This window comes from Marmota monax, unplaced genomic scaffold (genome assembly GCF_021218885.2).
Source record: "Marmota monax isolate L192 unplaced genomic scaffold, Marmota_monax_Labrador192_F-V1.1 WCK01_AAM20220418_F8-fsc00041, whole genome shotgun sequence".
In the NCBI taxonomy this organism is placed as follows: Eukaryota; Metazoa; Chordata; class Mammalia; order Rodentia; family Sciuridae; genus Marmota; species Marmota monax.
Genome location: NW_026695238.1, coordinates 17,597,754 through 17,617,695, shown reverse-complemented (window position 1 = coordinate 17,617,695; position 19,942 = coordinate 17,597,754). Strand labels below are relative to the sequence as shown.

Genomic DNA, 19,942 nt, shown 5'->3' with positions numbered 1-19,942 from the left:
GCAAAAGTGCATAAGCTTTTGATACTTTTTTGTGATTCATACGCTGGTATGCTCTTGCATCCCTTAACCTCATGTAGGAAACCATCCCAGACACTGCTATTCGTTCATTGAATATTTTTACTACAAATTCAGGCACAAATCAAGAGGATCATATGATCGTATAAAGGCCCATCCTCGTGACAAATGGAGACAGCCAAACTAATTTTCTTGGTGACCTTATCTAAATTAGTTAGAAAATAACGCTTCAGATTTATGGCTGGTTACAATTAAGCCCTTTGATATCTTCTAATTAAACCTGTAGAGATTTATTTCTGTATTATTCCTTTGGCAACCCTTTAAAAATGATAAAAATGTAAATGAATATTACCTTCAAAAGGAGATGTTTCTATTTATCCTAAATTAGACTCCTACCCTTCCTTTCAAATGACCGCATTTTAGATTTCAGATTTGCACTGCTGCAAAGCAGATTCCACATGGGTCTGAAATAATTTATTTTTTAAGTTTGTGCAAACGTTATATATAATCTCTTAGAATATAAATAAAGCAAAACCCACTGAATTTTAGCTTCCTTTGCATGTCCCTCGTTTAAAAACTTTATCTCATTCCCCAGAACCCAATATTCAAATGTTATGTGTTTAAATATTAGGTTAGTGTAGTCACCAATGTAATTCCCAGTTAATTACAGGTAGGACGGTGGTGTCCCCTGGCTTGGGTGGCTCTTCGAACCGTCCTCTAGATAGACGTGTTCTTCACAGTGAGTCTCCATAGCCCCGCTCTAGTCACCCTGCAGGGTGAATGAGTGCTCTCCCACTATTTTGCTCTTCTGTTCCTGATCCCCATTTCTCTCCTCTCAGGTGAGTACAGCTACCTGGGGACCACACTCCGCCATGTGTCCATAGAGCCCATGCCTTCCCTCCTGGACGTCCGACAGCTCATCACGCTCTACGGGATCTTGCCTCTGGGTAAGGACCACTGCGCCTTTCCACACGCGGGTGGTCCCAGTGTGGATGTTCTTTGCAGCTTTGCTTCTGCTACTGATATTTCTGAGTGAGCCTCGCTGCCCTTCGACAGTGCGTCCCCAGCATGGGGAAGTGCTCCAGGCAGGGCACGTCTGGGCTGGAGACTTTCAGGCAGTCAGCGGGAGAGAGAATGGCTAAAGCAAGCACCTCAGTTAAAGTGAGTGGCATCAGAGGAAGCACTGGTGGCCATGGGCCTCTGTGCGTGCGCTTCTTCACTGCTCCTGAGCACAGGCAGCCTCTGGGTCCCTGGGCTCACCTGAGGCTGGGCCAGCCCCCCGAGGTCCACTCTCACTGCTAGCCATAGTTTAGCATGCTTCCTCGGAGCCTGTGCAGCGCCAGCCTGTCAGATTCTTCTCCCCCACCTCCGCTGCTGTCACCCCGGGTGTGCCCAAGCCACCTGGAGCAGGGGCAGCGCCCCAGGGGACAACTGTGACACAGAAGTCTCACCGTCTCCTTTGCTTGCAATGGGAGTAGTTGGAGCACCTCCGATCTAAAGAAGAGCTTAAGCCAATTGGCAAGAAATAGTTCAGTCCTCTTCTAACGTCATGTCAGACACAGTAAATGGAACCTGGGCTGATGTTAACATGCACATCCCAGCAAGTAGATGGATTGGGGGCAACAACTCAGTGTCTACAACCTATAATATTCACAGGGTCAATGTAAGTAAAATAGCAGGTTGGACCTCACACTCATCCCAGTGTGTGGAGAGCCCACAGCACGCAGGGCCAGCAGGGCTCGGGCTGTGGATATGAGGGGCTGTGGGGGGTTTCCTGTCGGAAAGCCTCTGTGAGGGGTGCCCAGGAAGCACTTCCCCCACCCTGCGCTCCTTCATCAAAGGGCCCGCTGTCCTGCCGGCCCTTCTGGGCACAGACCCCATGGGGCTTTTCTTCCGACAGAGGTTTCGTGTCATGTCTGGAATGTTTAAGAAGCCTTCAGGTGCTTAATTTAAATTTCATGAGTTGTCTGCAAACCAGAGGAACCCAGAAAGACCCCCACAGCCCCCCCAGCCCTCACAGCCCAACACCTGTGGCTGCCACTCGCCTTCCTAATGTATCAGGGGAAGGTCATGTGTCAAAACAGTATCCAGTTACAGAAAGGAATGTAGGGTTTCTTGTTTTCTGGGCTCTGATGGTTCAGGTCCTTCGTGGTGGCCACTGCCCCAACTAACAAATGTGGCCTTTCAGAGAAGCCACACAGCCACTCTTCACACCAGACTGGGAAACAGCCCCATCCAGGGCTCTCAAGAACAGGTTTGAGGCTCCAAAGCCACCTTAGTAGGTAAGAGACAGCCTGGTGTCTGTCAAAGAAACTGACACCCACCGGGAAGACCTGGGAGAAAAGGCCCGGAGGGGACGATTCCTGAGCAGAAGCATGGTCCTCAGTGGGGATTCAGCCATGGCCACTCCCCACCACGCCATGCAGGTGGACTCCGTGACCGCCTTCCAGATGAGCAAGCATCTCCAACATGGTGAGGGGTGGGAAGAGGTAACACTGGGATCAGGACCAGAAGCCTGGCCTTCCTTGCACTCTGCAGTCCTCCCCCACCAGAAGCTCCCGTGGCTCTCGGCCACCCCAGCAGCAGCAGGGAGAGCCCTGCTGACTCCCAGGTCCACCCGCCCACCTTCAGCCTCCTGGGGTCACCTGGCTCCCAGGTGCAGAGGCCTTCCCCAGCCACCCTCTTCGCCTCTGGGCCGCCGGCCTGACCCTCCTCTGGAACGTGACTCCAGCACGTCATACACACCTTCTCCGGCATCTCCAGCTGCCCCTGCCCAGGTGCTGTCCTGGTCCTGGTCCTTCCGCCTGCACCTCTTCCAGCCCCTGGCCCCTGCAGTGGGCCATGCCGGCCACCCTTCAGGGACACCGACCACTGGTGGCATCCTTCTCATGCCCCTCACTGTCCATCCCCAGTCACCTTGCCTACTGGAATCACTCACCACAGGCCTGTGTCACTGTGGCCCCCCCGGCTGGAGCCTCCTCCTCAGGTCAGCCTTGTACTGGAAACTGCTATCACCACGTGGTTAGCCTTGGCCAGCTCTTTGCCCTTTTAGGCCAGTTGTTAATGTGCCCGTATAATTATGATACGCTTTTCCTTTTCCTTTTTCTTGTACAGGAAATTATGTAACGTACGCAAACACGATTTTCACGAATATCCACCGTCCTCCACATGAGCCAGCCCTCTGTAGGGTGACATTGAATAGCGTGTTTGCTTGTTAGCGAGGGATGGGGTAGTGGAAGTGAGGAAGGCACACGGTTTTCCCCGGCAGGGGAGGGGTGCCAGGCTTTCCTTGTCCATTCAGCCCCGGGGTATGGAAGGCTGTCCAGGGTCCAGTTCCTTTCTCACTATGCCCGGTGACCGATCCGAGCTCTGCTTGCATTCTCTGTGATGGAGACTCCCCAGCCACAGAGATGGGCAGTATGGTTGAGAACACAAGGCAGGAACCTTGGAATAGTGACAGTAATTCAAGTCACTTACTACCCAGCGTCAGTCTGACTGTGCTGCCCAGCCAGACAAAGGCCAGGGAAGAAGAAGGAAGCCGAAGCTCCTTCCTGCCTGGGTCTAGGCACAGTCAGCACCACTACATGCTAGGAAGGCGGCTCCAGGGACCCTCCTTGGCCCACTTCACGGGACTCTGTCCCCACCTTCCTTCCCGAGCCTGCAGGGATTTGTGCTGTTGCTGGGAGGTGGAGAACCCCTAAAGAAATAAAAGTAAAAATCCAAGAAAAGCTACCCCAGGAGTTCAGCTTAACGCTGGGAGTTAGGGAAGGTGTCGGGGGAGAGGAAGAAAAGGAGGTATTGAGTGACCACTGACCCTAGGGCTCCAACCCAGCTCTGGTGTACAAACCAGAGACGCTGCAGCCCAGGGCAGGAGCCACGCCCAGGCTCACCTTCTTCCCATGGTCATCACGGTGCAGAAACCAGGGCCACGTGAGGTGCCAGCCCTGAGGCTCTCAGTGAAGGACCACTGGTGTTCTTGGCAGGTGTTATGGTCTGGATGTGAGGTGTCCCCCAAAGCTCACAGGAGAGACAATGCAAGAGGGTACAGAGGGGAAATGGGTGGGTTGTGAGTGCCTTAACCCAATCTGTGAATTAATCACTGGTGGGATTAACTGGGTGGTGATTGGGGCAGGGTGTGGCTGGAGGAGGTGGGGCGTTGAGGGTGTGGCTGTGGGGTCTGTATCTGTGTCTGGCAAGTGGAGTCTGTCTGCTGCCTGTCCGTCATGTGAGCCACTTCCCTCCACCACACTCTTCCACCTTGATGTTCAGCCTCAGCTGGAGCCCTAAGGAATGGAGCCTGCCTTCTGTGGACTAAGACCTCCGAAACCTGGAGCCCTCAAATAAGCCTTTCCTCCTCCACAGTTGCTCTGGTCAGGTCTTTTAGTCACAGCAGCTGATGGAAAGAGCAGGATTTTAGAGCCTCTGCCCCCACCTTCCCAGGGTCTGCCGCCGTGCATGAGAAGGCTCCCTTGGTGAAGTCCTTGCTGCTGGCTGGGCCGTCCGGGGTAGGGAAGAAAATGCTGGTCCACACCATCTGCACGGAAACGGGAGCCAACCTCTTCAACCTATCGGCGGCCAACATCGCTGGGAAGTACCCTGGCAAGAACGGCCTGCAGATGATGCTGCACATGGTCTTCAAGGTACGTGCTCCGTTTCTCTGGCTCGGATTCTCCACCCTCTTTCAAATCACATTTTCAAGTCCTGCAGATAACTTTTTTAGGCCAACAAGCACATCTCTCTTTAACTTCCCCATTGCCTCCTCTGTCAATTCATTGGTTGCCGCCCCTGGCTGAGCATCCTGCGATTAGGAGCAGCTTCGTTTTCCGTGTAAACACCCTCCTGTGCCATCCAGACCCCCCCACCAAACCCTTGCACAGCCCAATGAAAATCCAGTCCACAGTCTCTCTCCTCAGCCCGCCCCGCTGTAATAACATGTATCAGGCATTCGCACTTGGGCTTCGTTGCTCATGTGGCATAAACTGCTGGGCTCCGGTGGCTCCCGAGCATCAGCTCTTTCCTCGGGAGACCTGGAGCAGCTCGCGGTACGCTAAGCAGAGCAGGGATGTGAAAAGGCAAGGGCTCCGCAGGATCTGCTTGGTCAGGCTCCACGTGGGAGGTGGTGACAGATCAAACATGCACGGACGTGGTAAGGACAGCCACTGTAATCTGTGTCGTGTTACTACCCAGTATCGGCAGTTCCTTCTCGGCATTCAGCTAATACAGCCTTCCACAACTGAGTGAGTGAGTGTACTGCGGTTTCACCCCTTAGCCACTGTCCTCCTGACAGCAGCGATTGCTGGACTTGAGAGCAGAGCCTCTGCCTGCGCGGACTTCCGACCTCTCCCAGGCGGAAGCGCCCTTAGGAGATGCATCCGATTCGTCACTGTTTTCCTGATTGCTTGGTTTGTCATTGTGAAGTGTCCCTGGAAATGACCCTTGTCTTGAAGTCTACCTGTAGTCAATATTAATGTGGAGGTAGCCACCCCGGCTTTCTCGTGCTTACATCTATGTGTATTTTATGATCTTTTATTTTCAATGTCTCTGTGTCTTTAACGAGCACCTCTGTAATACTACAAAGCTGCTTTTTCTTATTCAGTCTGACAATATGTGTCACTTAATTGGTGCACTTGCTCCGTTGTATCCATCCATCTTTATGACCATTTCCCTGTCTATTCTCCATTGTCCTTTTCTTTCTTATTCTGTGTCTCCTTTCCTTCCTTCCTTCGGGTCAATTCAGCATTTTCCTAGTAGATCCTGTCAGTTCCTCCACCGGCGGTCCTTTCAGCGGTGTGTCCACTGTATTGCACAGGGCTGCTCTAGGTTGCACCCACCAGGCTGTCCACGGTCCGCGTGGAGTCGGTGTTGTCCCCGACCACGTGCCCAGCAGCGGCACAACCCCCTGCCACCCTTGCCAACTCGTAGTTCTGCAGCTAAAATCAAAACTACAATTGAATGTTGCTATTTTTGCCTCAAACAGCCATTGGTCTTTAAAATCAAAAGAGAAAGAGCCACAGTCTCCGTGGTCTCCAGATGTCCACCGCTCCAGCACCCTGGTCCCCTGCAGCTGTCCACGCTCCCGCCGGCCTGGCTGCCCTCTCCACCAGGGAGCTCCCTTAGCACTTCTTTCCGTGCCGATTTGCTGCCAGTCCATTTTCTTAACTTTCATTTCTTTCTCTTAAAAGTCTTTACACTGTCCCTAGCTTTTAAGGACACTGTTGTTAGACATCGAGTTCGGGGTTGACATGTTTTTTCTTTCAGCACCATGAAGACGTCACGCGTGGCCTTCTGGCCTCCAGTGCGTGTGGCAAGGAGTTGCCGAGCCGGGATCCCTGCTTCCCTGGCGTTCCTGTTACCTCTATTTACTCTGCTTTTGACTCAAGTGCATCTTGAATCTGTAGATACATCATTTACACCAAATCTGGGGTGTTTTGGCCATTGTTTCCTCAAATATTTTTTCACCCATCTTCTCCCTCCTCTCCTAACCCTCCAGTTAGACATATTTCACCTTGATTCTGCTCCCTAGGCCTCTGTTCCCACTGGATACTCTGTCCCTGTGTCTGCGCTTACCTACCCTTTCCTCTATCATCCCCAATCTGCTGTTAAACCCATGGTGTAGATTTTTTAGTTTTTGGTACCTTTGTTTCTAATTCTAGAACTTGTGTTCGCTGCTGGGGGTTGGTTTTCGATGCTGAGCGGCGCTTCTCCATCTGCTCATTCATTGACCATCTTTCCTCTAAGTCCTTGAACCTCGAAGTCCTTGCCTCGCAGAGCTTCTCCGCTCCTTCCAACGCAGCACCACCGCGAGTCTATTTCTGCTTGATTGCTTTCTCCTGGACCATGTGTCACATTTCCCGGGTTCTTTGTGTGATTAATAACTTTTTACCATATGTTAGACATTGTGGATGATATGTTGTCGAAGTTCCCTGGCAAGCCGAGTGTGGTTCTGGCAGGCAATTAACTTACTGGCTGATGAACTTGAACTTGCAAGGCTTTGTTCTCTGTTTTCTTAATGTGGTCTGTTTGATTTTACCCTCAGTCCAAGGTAAATCCCCCAAGCCGGGGACGTGGTCTTTTCCTCAGCTGCAGTGGAAGAAAGCCTCTCCAGGCTCCTCCTGTGGCATTGACTCAGCGGTTCTTCCCTGAGCCTGCTTTCCCCTGAGCCTCTGGGGCTCTCCGGCTCTGTGTGCACACTTTGCAGGTCAGCTGCTGACCTGAAGGTGAGCTGGCAGCTGAAGCCAGGCAGCCTGACCTGTGCCCTCTGTGTGCTTAACCAACGAGCTAAGCACCAGGTCTTAGAGGAAAAGTAACAGAAACCCATCCCTTGCCCAAATGAGCACCCAGCCTTGTTCACTACAAACGTCAAGTTGTAGGGACACTTAGTATTGTCAGGTGACACACAGAAGCACACAAATATAAAAGCATGAGCAGTTTTCAAGCATCTATGCACCCCACCTTGCTGGGCTGTGGTTGCCTGTTAACTCATCAACTCTCACCACAGCCTGGGAGGCAGGCACTAACACCGTCCCATTTGACTGATAAGCAGACTGGGGCACACAGCATTTAAGTAACATCCTTGGATGGCAGTGCTCAGGGTCCAGCCCCAAAGCCTCCAGTTTCATAGCTCTGCCGGAAGTAGATCCTCACATGTAGCCTCCTGAAGTGGGGCTGCCGGCCCAGCCCCCGCTCCTGGGGGCCTAGGAGCTCCTGGTGTGCATCTGGGGCCCAGCCAACGACATGATCCTTGTCCCAGGAGGTCATTTGTTCCCGCCGCTGGGAGGCTTTGTCTCAGTATCAGATAAGCTATGTTTGTACTTATCAGAATGATCACAAACTGACATTGTGTGGACCACGGACCTCGGATGTCAAATTATCAAAACGTGGAGCAACACATTTATCTGCCTGGGCCGCGTGTCAGAGTTCGGGACGCTCACCTCGTTAAACTCCACCTTTATTGTGTGTATAGCTGATTAATGAAAGACACCAAGGTCTCGGGAGTGGGAGTCATTCAATTAAAACATGTTCACAGTGAGGCCACTGTGCGCCAGCTTGACTGAGGAAGCAGCTATTTGCATTGCAAAGAGGTTTTGCTTTTAATTAACCAGAGGAAAGAGAGAGATTCTGCTTGTGTTGATAAGTCAAGGGCAGGAAGCTGAGCACGTCTCTGTGATATGTGAACCCAGGCCGGAGCGCGGCCCAGTGTAGCTCTGTGGGACTTGCCGGAGGTGAAGGGACAACTGGGCCTGATTCTGCCTCACCTCTTCCTGCCAAGAATTCCTGCCATAGAATTGATCCCAGAGAGCAGAGAGTGCAACTGGTGGGAGACTTCCTGGCTTCCAGTCTGACTGGTGGCCCCACCTCACCCAGCTGCCTGAGCACCCCGGGGAAGTCGCAGATTTATTATGTCACCACCAAGTGCTTTGTTATGGTCCTTAGCAGAGAATTCTTTATCTCACACTGAACTCTAAAGGGCAGTAAGTAGCAGGAAGTGTTTCCTAAAAGAAATTGTGCAAGTCAACAGCGCTCACAGCAAATGTCCCTATGACTATACGCAGAAAAGAAGATGTGTGTCTCGGAAATATTAGAAAAATAGTCAATGAGTATTTCTTAATAGCCAATTAATAAATATTTGGTGTGTGTGGGATGAATATTTAAAGTATTTGTGGACAAAGAAGTTAGCAAGGCAGGGCCATTACCGAGGACTCCCCCAGCTCCGGCGCCCCCGGGTCTCCGTCCCAGTTCATGGGGGCAGAGGAGCAGAAGGGGCCCTTGTTGGCCTCTAACAGGAGCAAGGCACTGAGGACGGTTATAACGCTTTTCCTTTTAATGGTGCCAAACCCTGCCTGGGGTAGGAATTAATGTTCCCATTTTACAGACAAGAAAATTAAGACTCAAGAGTACCAGATCGACCCACATACAGGAGAATCAGAGGCCTGGAATCTGCCCTTGAGCCGGGGCCTGACTCCACCCTGCCATGCTGGCCCCAGCTGCTCCCTGGGGGAGGCTCTCCTGCCCTGCCCCACTTGGGCTTCCTGGGCCCGAGTGTCAGCAGGGAACACTGAGCTGCTGAGTCCTTAGGAGCGTCCACAGGATCCCACTTCCTACCCATCCCCCTTCCCTAGAGTCCCCTCTTCCCTCAGAATGGCCTCTCAGGCCTCTTGGCAGAGTCAAGGGAGGCCAGAGCAGAGCCCAGAGGGAGGCCAGCAGGGGACTCACTGGCCTGCACTCTGGGTCTTGGGACAGATGCTCTCTCCTCTGCGGTGGTTCTTGGCCCTCCTCATCCTCCTTCTGCACACTGACCTGGCCCTCTGGCCCACCTGAGACCAGGGCTAGGAGACCAGGGCTAGGGGCCACCCAGCCAGGGGGGATGGACTTGCTGGTGCACACTACCTGCCTGTGCAAGGTGAAGTTCAGCAGGAGATTGCAAAGGCCAGCACCCCAGCCCAGCAGAGCCCATCAGAGGGGCGGAAACAGGAGAAGAGGGAGTGGGCAGTCTGGTGACGCTCGACTGTGACAGTTGAGGGGGCTGTGACAGCCCTGAATGGCCTGCTGGGGGAAGGCCAAGGTCACCTTCCACCGTGGGATGGAGGCGGTTTCCGACTGAGGGAGGTGCAGACTGGTGTCCAATCCTTCCACTGTTTTGTTGTTTGTTGTTGTTGTTGTTGTTGTTGTTTTGCTTTTTGTTTTTTCACACAGACTTTATTTTTCAGAATGGTTCTAGATTCGCGGCAAGATTGAGCTGAAAATAGAGTCCCCATACATTCCCGTCCCCACATGTACACACACGCCCCATTAACACCCCACAGTGGTCAGTGCCATTTCATCACCCAAAGGCCACACTCCCTTAAGACCTGTGGCAGTGGGGACCAGGCCTCAGAAGAGACCTCTGCCTCCACATTCATCCAAGACAGTGTCAAAGCGAGCAGGGCCAGGAGGGAGCCCAGGAGGGTGACGGAGACTCCAGCAAGCCACCAAGGGAAGGAAGTGGGCTCAGAGTCGCTCATCGGAACGCATTTATCTGGTCCATGAGACTCCCATGGACGGAGGCTCGTTGTGAGCTAGGGATCCCCAGGATGTGAAGCACACAAAACTAAGACCCCAGGTGACATTCGATGGGGCTGAAGAGCCCTCTGCTGGCAATCAGAGTGAACTTTCCCAGACAACTTTAGAAAAGTTCAATCATGAATTAATTACATTTAATTGTCCATGACCTCAAACTATCCATGGGTGATTTAAATGAAGACTTGTCATCGCTGAATGAAAATTAGAAGAGCAAAGGATACCATTTTTCATTAGCAAATTGGCAGAGATTTCATCTTTTGTACTTGTCCAGAGGAGCCCAGGACATCAGAGAGGCACCACTGATGGCGGCTGCGGGCCCTGGATGGCGCTGCCTTGGCGCCACCAGTAAGGAAAGGCCTCCCCAGCCACACATCTGTCCCACACATCTGCCCACGTGCCCTGCGTCCCTCCCTCCCAGGCCGCAGTGCCAGGAGGACCGGCGCCCGTCCCTCGGTCGGAGGTCCCCCTTTCCCACCTTCCTCCCTGTCGCGCCATCTCCACACCCTTCCTGCCCTGCGCCTGGAGCAGAACTCACCTGGGTCCCTGGAAAGGCCTCTCAGGCCACCACCCGGGGTGGCTCGGCCCGTCTTTCTGAAGGAATGCTCCCTGCTCTTTGGTTGTCCCATTCACATCTCAGCAGCCTGTCATCTGGCTCCTGTCCCCTCCACTCCCGCCAAGGACACCAGTGGCCTCCTCATGACCCAGCCACTGGCACTGCCCACTACCACCAGCACCTCCGCCCTGTGCTCTGACCTCTCCTGGCCTCCAGGGCGGCTCTCTCTCCTGTGCCCCTTGTTCCCCCTCCCAGCCTAGACGCCCCTCCTGGGTCTAGACGCCATGGGACTTCCAGGCCCAGCATGTGGCAGGTGGCCAGTGAGGTCAGAAGCTGTGTCCAGGTGTGAAGCACTCTGCAATGACCAGAGGCTTCCTGGGGGTTCCCAGGACCCGGTCCGAACTCTAGAGCCTTCCATGTGCTCCCCACCCCCCGACCCACTACCCTTCCACTCCTCTCACCTGGACCCACCAGTGCTCCCCACCTGCCCAGCCCCCCGGGCCCGCAGCGACCCAGCTCACTCCTCGTCTCCTCTCCACCGGTCCCTTTGCGCTCCCACCTCCTCCTCCTCCAGGCACCCACTTCTTGCCACATCCAGCGGATTCTGAGCCTCCCTGGTGTCCACTCTGCCTCCCTGCTGTCCCCCAGGAGCCCTGGCAGCTCACGTCCCTGCCTTCAGACCCACCCTCTGGAGGCCCACGAGTCCCCAGCACCCACCCACCACCCCAGCTCCTCACACAGTCCCCGCGGGGGTCTCCCGGAACAGAGGGGATGGAGATTCCTGATCAAGGCCTCCCCAGGTCTCCACAGCCTGCAGGGTGCAGCGGCGGCAGGGCCACAGCCTCCTCCTCCAGAAGCAGCCCGCGAGCCCACGCTGGACACCTCATCCAGTGCCCAGGCACGGCTGTGGCCCTCTGGTGACCTTGAAGGTCTGTCTGTCTGCAGTCTCCGACCTGGCTCCCTCACCCAGGGTCCCTCACCCAGGGTCCCTCACCCAGGGCTCCCTCACCCAGGGTCCCTCACCCAGGGTCCCTCACCCAGGGTCCCTCATCCAGGGCTCCCTCACCCAGGGTCCCTCACCCCGGGCTCCCTCACCCAGGGTCCCTCTCTGTCGCTGGTGGCCCCTGCTGACACTACCTTCCCAGGCAGTCGAGGGCCCCTTGAAGCCAGCGGCCTCCATCACTGATCTCTGTGCCCCAGCTCCTCACACAGTGCCTGGCCTCAAGCTCCCCCCGTGGAAGAGTGGCCTTCACTCCACAATCCAGGCCAGATGTGGGGCCGCCAGTCTTTCTTCCCAGGGCAGTTTTTTTTAACTATTGGACAACATCCAATTGGCCCTGAGTCTCCCTTCTCCAAGGACAGCAGCCTCTGTCCGTGGATCATCCTTCAACTGCCCAGTCTTCTGTGCTTCTCCAGAACTGGGCATGGTCAGCAGGAATCCTGTGGCCACTCGCCATGCAGCTCCCCTGGGACAGGGGGCAGGGACAGGAAAACCCGAGACTCCCACTCTCGAGGACAGGACAGGGAAGGTCTCCGTGGCCTTCCTGCTGGGGTGAAGGATGGCGAGGACACAGGTCTTGTCTCCACGGCAGCGCCTCAGTGGAACGCTTCTCAGCAATGTGGACGCGGGGGTCAGGCAGACAGGTCCCCCTCGGGCCCCAGCACTGCCCCGGTGCTGGTCGGGCACGTTACTCAGCCCTCGCGATGCTCTGCGCAGTGACCCCAGCTGGAATGGGGAGAAGCCATGGGACTTCTAGGCCCAGCATGTGGCAGGTGGCCAATGAGGGCAGAAGCGGTGTCCTGGGTGTGAAGCACTCTGCCATGACAGTGGCCGGATCAGCGTCATCGGGGACACTCCTGGGAATGTCTTCCAATCCGTGGGTAACAGCTGAGCCCTCGCAAACCCCTCACCCCGATGTCCCTGTGTGCCCTCGCCATGGGTGGACGGCAGGGGAAGGAATCCACCACCGTACCAGGGCGGCCCAAGTGCTTAAGCCTCTTGCGCTTCAAGTTCACGTGCAGCTGCTCCGCTGAGAGCAGAAAGAGAAGAGCAACGCTGCAGTACTGGGCTCTCACCTCTGCAAATGCCACTGAGGAAAGCCGGACTGAGGGGAATGAAGCAGGGACAGTCCTCTGCCTGCCAAATGGACATGGGACAGGACGGCCCACTGTCCTGAACAGTGGAGCCTAGGACAAGAGACCATTGTTCACGTGAAACATAGTACTAAGAGTTTAAGAAGGACCAAGATAAGATTCTGCCTTTGTTGTTATAATGTATCTTTTTTCTGAGAAGGTTAATAAAACCTTGTGAGTGGAGCCTCTGATTGTCTTATTTACTTCTGGGGCTGGAGGCAGGGAGGCTTTGACCTTCAGTGGGAGGCCGACTGGGGGCAGCCTGTGTTGGAGGAAGCTGGGGTCCACCTGAGCTGAGTGGAGCACACAGCCACCTCTGCGACTTAGGCAGGGTCACGTAGGGATTGGCAGGAGGCAGCTCTTTGGATGGGCTAGGACAGGATTTCGTGTTCTGGGGGTTCCTGGTGACCCTAACGAGAGCCACTGAGCTACTGGGGTGAGGAAGGGGCTGCACCTCTACCCTGGTCGCCTCTGCCCTGGCTCCTGCCCACCACTGTCCCTGTCTGCAGCTGTCACTTTTCTCCAAATACCAACCACAGACTGCTACCCACGCTCCCTGGCACTGTGGCCCTCTGACGGGGTGTCCTCTGGTGGCTTCCCAGCTGGGGCGATGCTGCTCGGGCAGAACCCACACCCTGAGCCTCTTTGTGACCTTGCCGCACTGGCAGAGAGCGGAGAGCCTGGATGTGACCCAGGTGGACCAGCTCCCTCCTCCCAAGGCCACGGCAGCCCCCGTTTCCTCTCTGTTCCTCTCAGGCCTGGACAATGCCCAGGACTTAGGGCGTCCAGCTCTGAGGTGCCTCTTCATCTGTATTTCACGCACGACCTTCCTCCGAGAATCATGGAATGTTTAAGCTGGAGAATCGCTTAATAAGTTGCTTTGACATATCCGAGAGCTGATTTTATTAAATAAAAGATCACAGATGAGGGATCCGGAAGGGGGAGGGAGTCCCTTGATCCTGCAGTGGGCATTGTGTCCATCTTACTGACGAAAGCGCCAGGGCAAGGTGGCCTGGGGAGGCATCAGCTTGAGAATTTGAACCTGCTGCTAGGCAACACCGTCCCCAACTAGGAAATCATGCCAAGCAGCACCCTGTCAGAGGGTGGCCACAACGGCGGCACACGCTTGGAATTTGGAGAGAAGAGCCACGGCAGGGGCCAGCACACAGATGGCTCCAATCCGTCTCCACCGCAGTCCCGTCCAATTTATGTAGCCTTTTCTCTAACCAATAAATCCAGGAGAGAGGCAGTGCCTCTGCAGACTCTGATGCCAAAAATAAACTCTCAATGTCCAGGCCAAAAAGAAAGCACCCACAAATGCAGGCCACCCCAAATTCAGCAGGCGCACGGGTAGGAGGGAGGAAAAGAGCGGAGCTTTGGGCTCAGGGAGAGGTATTTCCATCTTAGCTCAGCCACAGTGCGCTCTGGAGCTGCCCCGCGTTCTTAGTGGGTGCAGGTGAGATGGCCGTGGGCAGGGCCCCATCAGTCTGGCTCTGAGTCCTGCTTCTGCCTCTTCATAGCCCTTGCTTCAGAAGGTCCTCGAGCCTCAGAGTCCCCATCTGTGAGCAGGGTGAAGGCAACAGCGTGCACTCTGTGGGGTTGAGCTAAAGATGAACAATGTCACCTGCACTTGAAGTCCCCAGGGGAGGAGGCAGTGTCAGGTGCATGCTGGCTCCGACAGCTACGGCACATGTGCCCAATGCCCGGCACACACCTGCTCAATCACCAACTGCCAGGGCTCCCTAGGGTCACCACCCACAGCGCCTTGGGGACTGGGATTAATGTCGGAGACTCTGACTCCTTGAGCTGTTGGCTCTGGGTCCGCCGGCTCACATCCCAGCACTGACTGACCAGCGCTGCCTTCCCTGTGCCCGTCCGGCATGCTGGGCACCGTGGAGCAGCCAGCCAGGCGGCGTGCTACACAAGGGTCCCGTTCAGTCACTGTCCACTCTGTCCCAGAGGGTGCATAATCTGCTTCCCATCCCGACTTGGTACACAATGCCGGGAAAACAGCCGCCGTGTCCCCAGCGTTTTTCCCTCACCCACTGAACGGCCGCCTTGGTTCAGAATCACCCCTGTTGCCGAATGATGTTTTAAGAAATATATAAATAGGAGGCCATTGCGCTGTGCTCGCTGTGGCTGAAACAGCTTTTATCTGTCGCGATTTCACACAAAGCACAAATTGTTGCAAAAATACCTGAGCTCCGCGCTCGTGGGGGCGTTTGAAGAGATTGTTAGGTGTATGCAGTTATTCACGGGCCACAGGTCAGTCCGGCCCCAGCTCCACTGCAAAGCCCTGCATGGCCTGGAGAGACTCGGAGCTGCCTTCCAGGGAGACTGTGGCCACAAAGGCGCAGCCGGATGCAGATGCGGGGAGCGTGACGGGCCCTGGTGCTGCGCGGGTTTTCTCCTGGCAGGCCGGCTTGAATGAAAATGGGGTGGCGAGTGGGCTGGCATCAAGACTCACGGCTGGTTGCCATCGTCTTCAGCTGAGAGTCATGGGTTTATTGCAAACCGAATGGAGAGGAGGCGCGGGGTCCTGGGCAGTGTCTCCATCAGGACAGCTGCTAGGGTGCAGGGAGGCCGGCGCCTGCCTTGCTGTGCACGCCTGCCCTGCTGTGCACGGGTCTGAGCCGCAGGCAGGTGAACACGGCATGCAATGGAGTGCGGGTGGGCTCACCCCAGGGCGCCCGGCCCAGCGACCCCACTGTCCAGGGCCTCAAGCCCGCCATTGGCGGGGAGACCCCACGCACCCCGAGAGGGGAGGCTCTCACCTCCAGGGCTTTTCTGTGTCCTTTGCAGGTGGCCAGGCAGCTCCAGCCATCCGTGGTTTGGATCGAAGACGCAGAGAAAACCTTCTACAAAAAGGTCCCCAACAATGAAAAGATGGTGAGGACTTCTCCATGTTCCCTGCTCTGACCTTGCCTTCCTCCAAGGGCCCCGGGTGGGGGTCCCACCTCCACTTTTCCAGAAAACCTTGCCTTGTCCAGGGAGAAAGGCAGTGGGGGTGCATGGTCTGTCTCTGCCCTAGGAGCTGGTCTGCCTGTGGAAGGGTCCAGGGGTCGGATCCTGAGGTCGGATCCTGAGGCATGATTCAGAAGAAAATGTGGAAGAAGGGGGAAGGGATTTCCAACCCAAACAAGGGTCCAGAGGGAAGAAGCAATTTAGAGAACTCGGCTCCGAGGCAGCCAATGGCACACACAGGGGTTATTATTAGGATTTCCTATTGTTCATAATAATAAATAACAAAAGGCCTGAAATTCACGAACAAAGGCCGTCAACAGCCAGCTAAGGCACCGAGGGCCTCCGGGGAGCCCTCTTCGATTGCTTCCTTCCTTCTTTTCTCTCCTTTCAATGGCCCCCTCCCCCATGCTTCCCCCCGCAAATCACCAGCAAATTTCCCACAAGTTAAAAAAAAAATTGCAGAAACACATGATTGTTATTCCACATCAATTTGCACCAAAGCAAATAGTGGTTAACTGTGAATTTCTGATTAAATTCATAAGGATTTTAATCACTCTGAATCCTTATGTATTATACATCCTTTTTAGCAGGTCGGGTGATTTGGATAAAGAAAGCTCAATCTTTTCTTCTCCAAATGAGCCCTGATTGCCCTGTCATTGCAGAAACTCTTAGGAGGGCTCATTTATTATGTCATCTGGGAACCTAGCCACCAGCGCCCTCTGCTGGCCACATGGCTGCACTGAGGACGAAGGGGAAAGTCCACACATGAGAAAAATTGATGCTAGAAATAACTGTGAACCAGATCACAAATCTAGAGAGCAGTGCAAGGCTGTGCTTAATCCAGGGGTCATGCCCCTGAGGTCATCAGAAGTTTGGCTCACTAATGGGCAGGGACTGTTACTGTCCCACATAACTTCAGCCTGGGTGGAACTTGAAAGGTATGGGCCCCCAGGCCTGCTCACCTTAGCTCTCTGTGCATCCTTCAGCAAATAACTTAACCTCTCTGAGCCTCCACTTCATTAACTATCAAATTAGAGGGTTCCCTCCAGAACAGCCTCTGTGTTAGTTCATGAAGCCTCTCTCGAATCCTCTCCCAGGACCCCTGAAGCTCTTGATTGGCTGAGGGAAATTACAGCGTCTGCTCACCTGCAGCCTGAGTCCATGGAGACCCAGAGGAATATGAAGCGTTCCTTAATAAGGCAGCCAGAGGGGCACTGGGCAGGGCTGGTGGACCCAGCACTGCAGAGAGTCAGCACAGAGGGGCAGGAGGAGGCGGCGGAGGGGGCAGATGGGAGCAATAGAGCTGGAACCAGGCCTCCAGCTCCCCTGGCCTGCCCCGCACAGCCGGCCGGCCTCACTTGGGTAGGAGGTGAGGCCCTCGGAGGCCCGTGCCCGTGCTCTTTACTCTGCTCGCTTCTGCACTGGAGGATGCGAGGACCCTCAGTGGAACTGGCTGCCTCAAAGACCACCAGTCGTGCCCTGGGGCGAGTCCCAAGCCACCTGGGGGACACCAGGTGAATGCCTCCTGCCTGAGCCCGCTGCAGGTCAGACAGCGGCAGAGGCCGGTGCACCGACCACAGCCGCCCAGCACCACCCCCGGCAAGAGGTGGAGGTGGGGAGACTCGTGTGTGCCCATCTCCCCTCGGGAACACGGCTCTCCACCAGTCCCGCACCCCAGGGACGGCCTCTCAGCCTTGGGGACTCCTGAGTCTTCCCTGAGCTGCTCAGCCACCAGGCCCTGGGCTGCCCACAGTCTACAGGCGAGGACCAAGCCAGGCGGCCAGCACATGAGCAGGCAGAGGAGCCAGGACGTCCTGCCCACCTCCCCACTGTGTCTCTCAGCCGCCCGGGAAGCCAGCATCTCCTTCCACCACCCCACCACTGCGCTGGAGGCTGCCCTCATCCCAACAGAGGCCAGAGAAGAATGTCCATCTGCAAAGAAACCCAGGGCGCCCGCCGTCCACAGCCACGAGACAGAGCAAGGCCCTGGCCCCGTGACGACTGCCAAAGTCCCTGGAAAGAAAAGCCTCACCTGCAGTGACTGGATCCACCCTCCAAGGCCTCTGCCTGGGAGCTAAGGCCCCTCCCAGGGCCAAGTGCATGGAGCTCACCCAGGCCCAAGCAAGGAGGCCTGGAGAAGGCCCACCGCCACAGGGCCTGGAGCTCAGAACCTACGACCCAGGGAGCCGAGCCCCTGGGTGGCAGGGATGGGAGGCCCTGACGTCCAGGACTGCTTTAGGCCAGAAGTAGAGGAGCCTGGTGGCAGGAGGGACATTGATGGAAAGTGTTTTCTTCCCCAGGCACAATACACATCAGATCACTCTCAGGTCCCTGGGAGAACAATCGCATGGTTCTGTTTTGCAGAAGAGGCTGCCCGCTAGCTGTGGGCAGTGTCGGTGTGCAGAGGCCACATCCTGACCCCACCTGGACACCACTTACAGGCTGGAAGACCCTGAGAGCAACCACCCTGTCTGCCACAGGGCCAGCTGTCCCCAGCCCCAGCCTGTCCCCCAGCACATCATCAACCTCGGGCTCATTCCACTCCTCTCCTGAGAACTGCCTTTGAGCTCTTCCTGCCTTTGACTCAGAGGTGCATGACTCCGGAACCCTCCATCCTCCTGCCCCTCCCCTGTGCCCCTCATAGTCCCTTCGCCCCCGGGAAGCTCTGACACCTCCAGGATTTCAGAAAAGTCCCACCCAACCCCGATGACCCCACTGCCACTGTCCCCCGCACATGCCTGCTCGTGCCCCCTCCTGTGCCCTGGGAGGAGGGCCACCCTCTCCTCCAGGGCAGAAGGCAGAACGGCCACTCCTGAGCTTCCGCACCGCTGCCCTTCCTTGCTGCATCGGAGGCTCCCTGGCACCGCCCTCCCGGGCACCGCCCTTCCTGCCATCACTGCAGGGCCCTCCCCAGGACGTTGCTGGCCCTCCCCAGGACGTTGCTGGCTTCACTGGGGCCAGCTGCTGCGGGGGTTTTGTGGCGCTAACTGCAGGAAAGCAAATTGAAATTGCCCTGTGGATGCCAGCCACGGATTTGGAGTTGCCCACAGTAGGACAGTTGTGAGGGCTGGCAGGCCCCGCGGCGGGGGCAGCGGGTGGAGGTTGCCAGGTGATCGTGGGGACGTTTCCCAGCGTGATCGATGAGCGTGCAGGTCTCAGGAAGATGGACAGCTCTGGGCTGGACAAGGGCCGCGGAGTGTGGGGGCTACTGATGGAATGGACGAACCGCCTGTTCCCCTCCCCTGCACCTCACCAATACAAGGACGTCGGCTGGACACAGCCCAAGATCAACATTTGTCATCCAAATAGGCTAATTAACTTTAGGCAGCCTTGCCATTTCAGGACACGCAGGTAGCATCATCTACGGTGGAGAGCGCACCACAGTCACCATGGCAACCGGGCTGCTGGGGATGGGCTCAGACCGAAGGTGTCTCTGCCCCCATAGAGCCTGCTCCAGCCTGGGACCCTCAGATCAGTGCTTCCTCCACCGACTCTGGCAGCTCGTGTGCCTCTCAGGAGTCCCAGTCACTCCCTCCAGGTTCACGCCACAGCGGCAAGTTTCTTACTGGCCGAGCCGCTGTCACATCCGCTCACTTCCTAGCCCACCAACATCTGCTGCCCACCATCATCTGCTGCCCACCATCATCTGCTGCCCACCAACATCTGCTGCCCACCATCATCTGCTGCCCACCATCATCTGCTGCCCTCTCCACTCCAAGAAATTGGTCTCAGAAAGTTCCCCTCGGTGCAAAAGAAGTGCCAGACTTCTCTGAAATCGCGTTGTTGAGCAGTTTTAAAGGAGATCTACATACGTGGAAGGACCTTCACATTCGTGGGTTGCTAAGACGTCAGTCATCTCCAGATGATCTATGGGTTCAGTGCCACCCCATAAAAATCCTGGCTAGTTTATTTTATTTTCAGAAACTGTTAAGCAGGTCCTCAAATGCACATGGAAATTCAAAGGACCTGCCAAAACCCTCTCCAGAAGAAAGTAGTTCGAGGGAGGACCCCGACACCTCCCAACTTCATTCCCCAACTGACTTCAGCATTGGGACACTCAGGACGGCGGGTACGGGCACAGGAGACACGTACAGATGGACAGAACCGACGTGAGGGTCAGAAATGACTGCTGACCTTACAGCCACTCGGTAAAGCGCTAAGACCACTCAATGCAGAAATAACCTTTCGACAAATGCTACAGCATAACTGGCAGCCACC

General features: G+C 55.6%; 1 protein-coding gene across 12 annotated transcripts in view; it reads left to right on the top strand.

Annotated features, from left to right (window-relative positions):
- Positions 1–19,942, top strand: part of Iqca1 (IQ motif containing with AAA domain 1) — a 142,818-nt gene that overhangs the window by 97,515 nt on the left and 25,361 nt on the right. For all 12 annotated transcript variants that reach the window (XM_058577438.1, XM_046439733.2, XM_046439739.2 and 9 more), the window contains 3 exons: positions 855–962; positions 4,456–4,655; positions 15,563–15,649. In XM_058577438.1, coding sequence (XP_058433421.1) covers positions 855–962; positions 4,456–4,655; positions 15,563–15,649 — 395 coding nt within the window. The remainder of the gene's footprint in view (positions 1–854; positions 963–4,455; positions 4,656–15,562; positions 15,650–19,942) is intronic.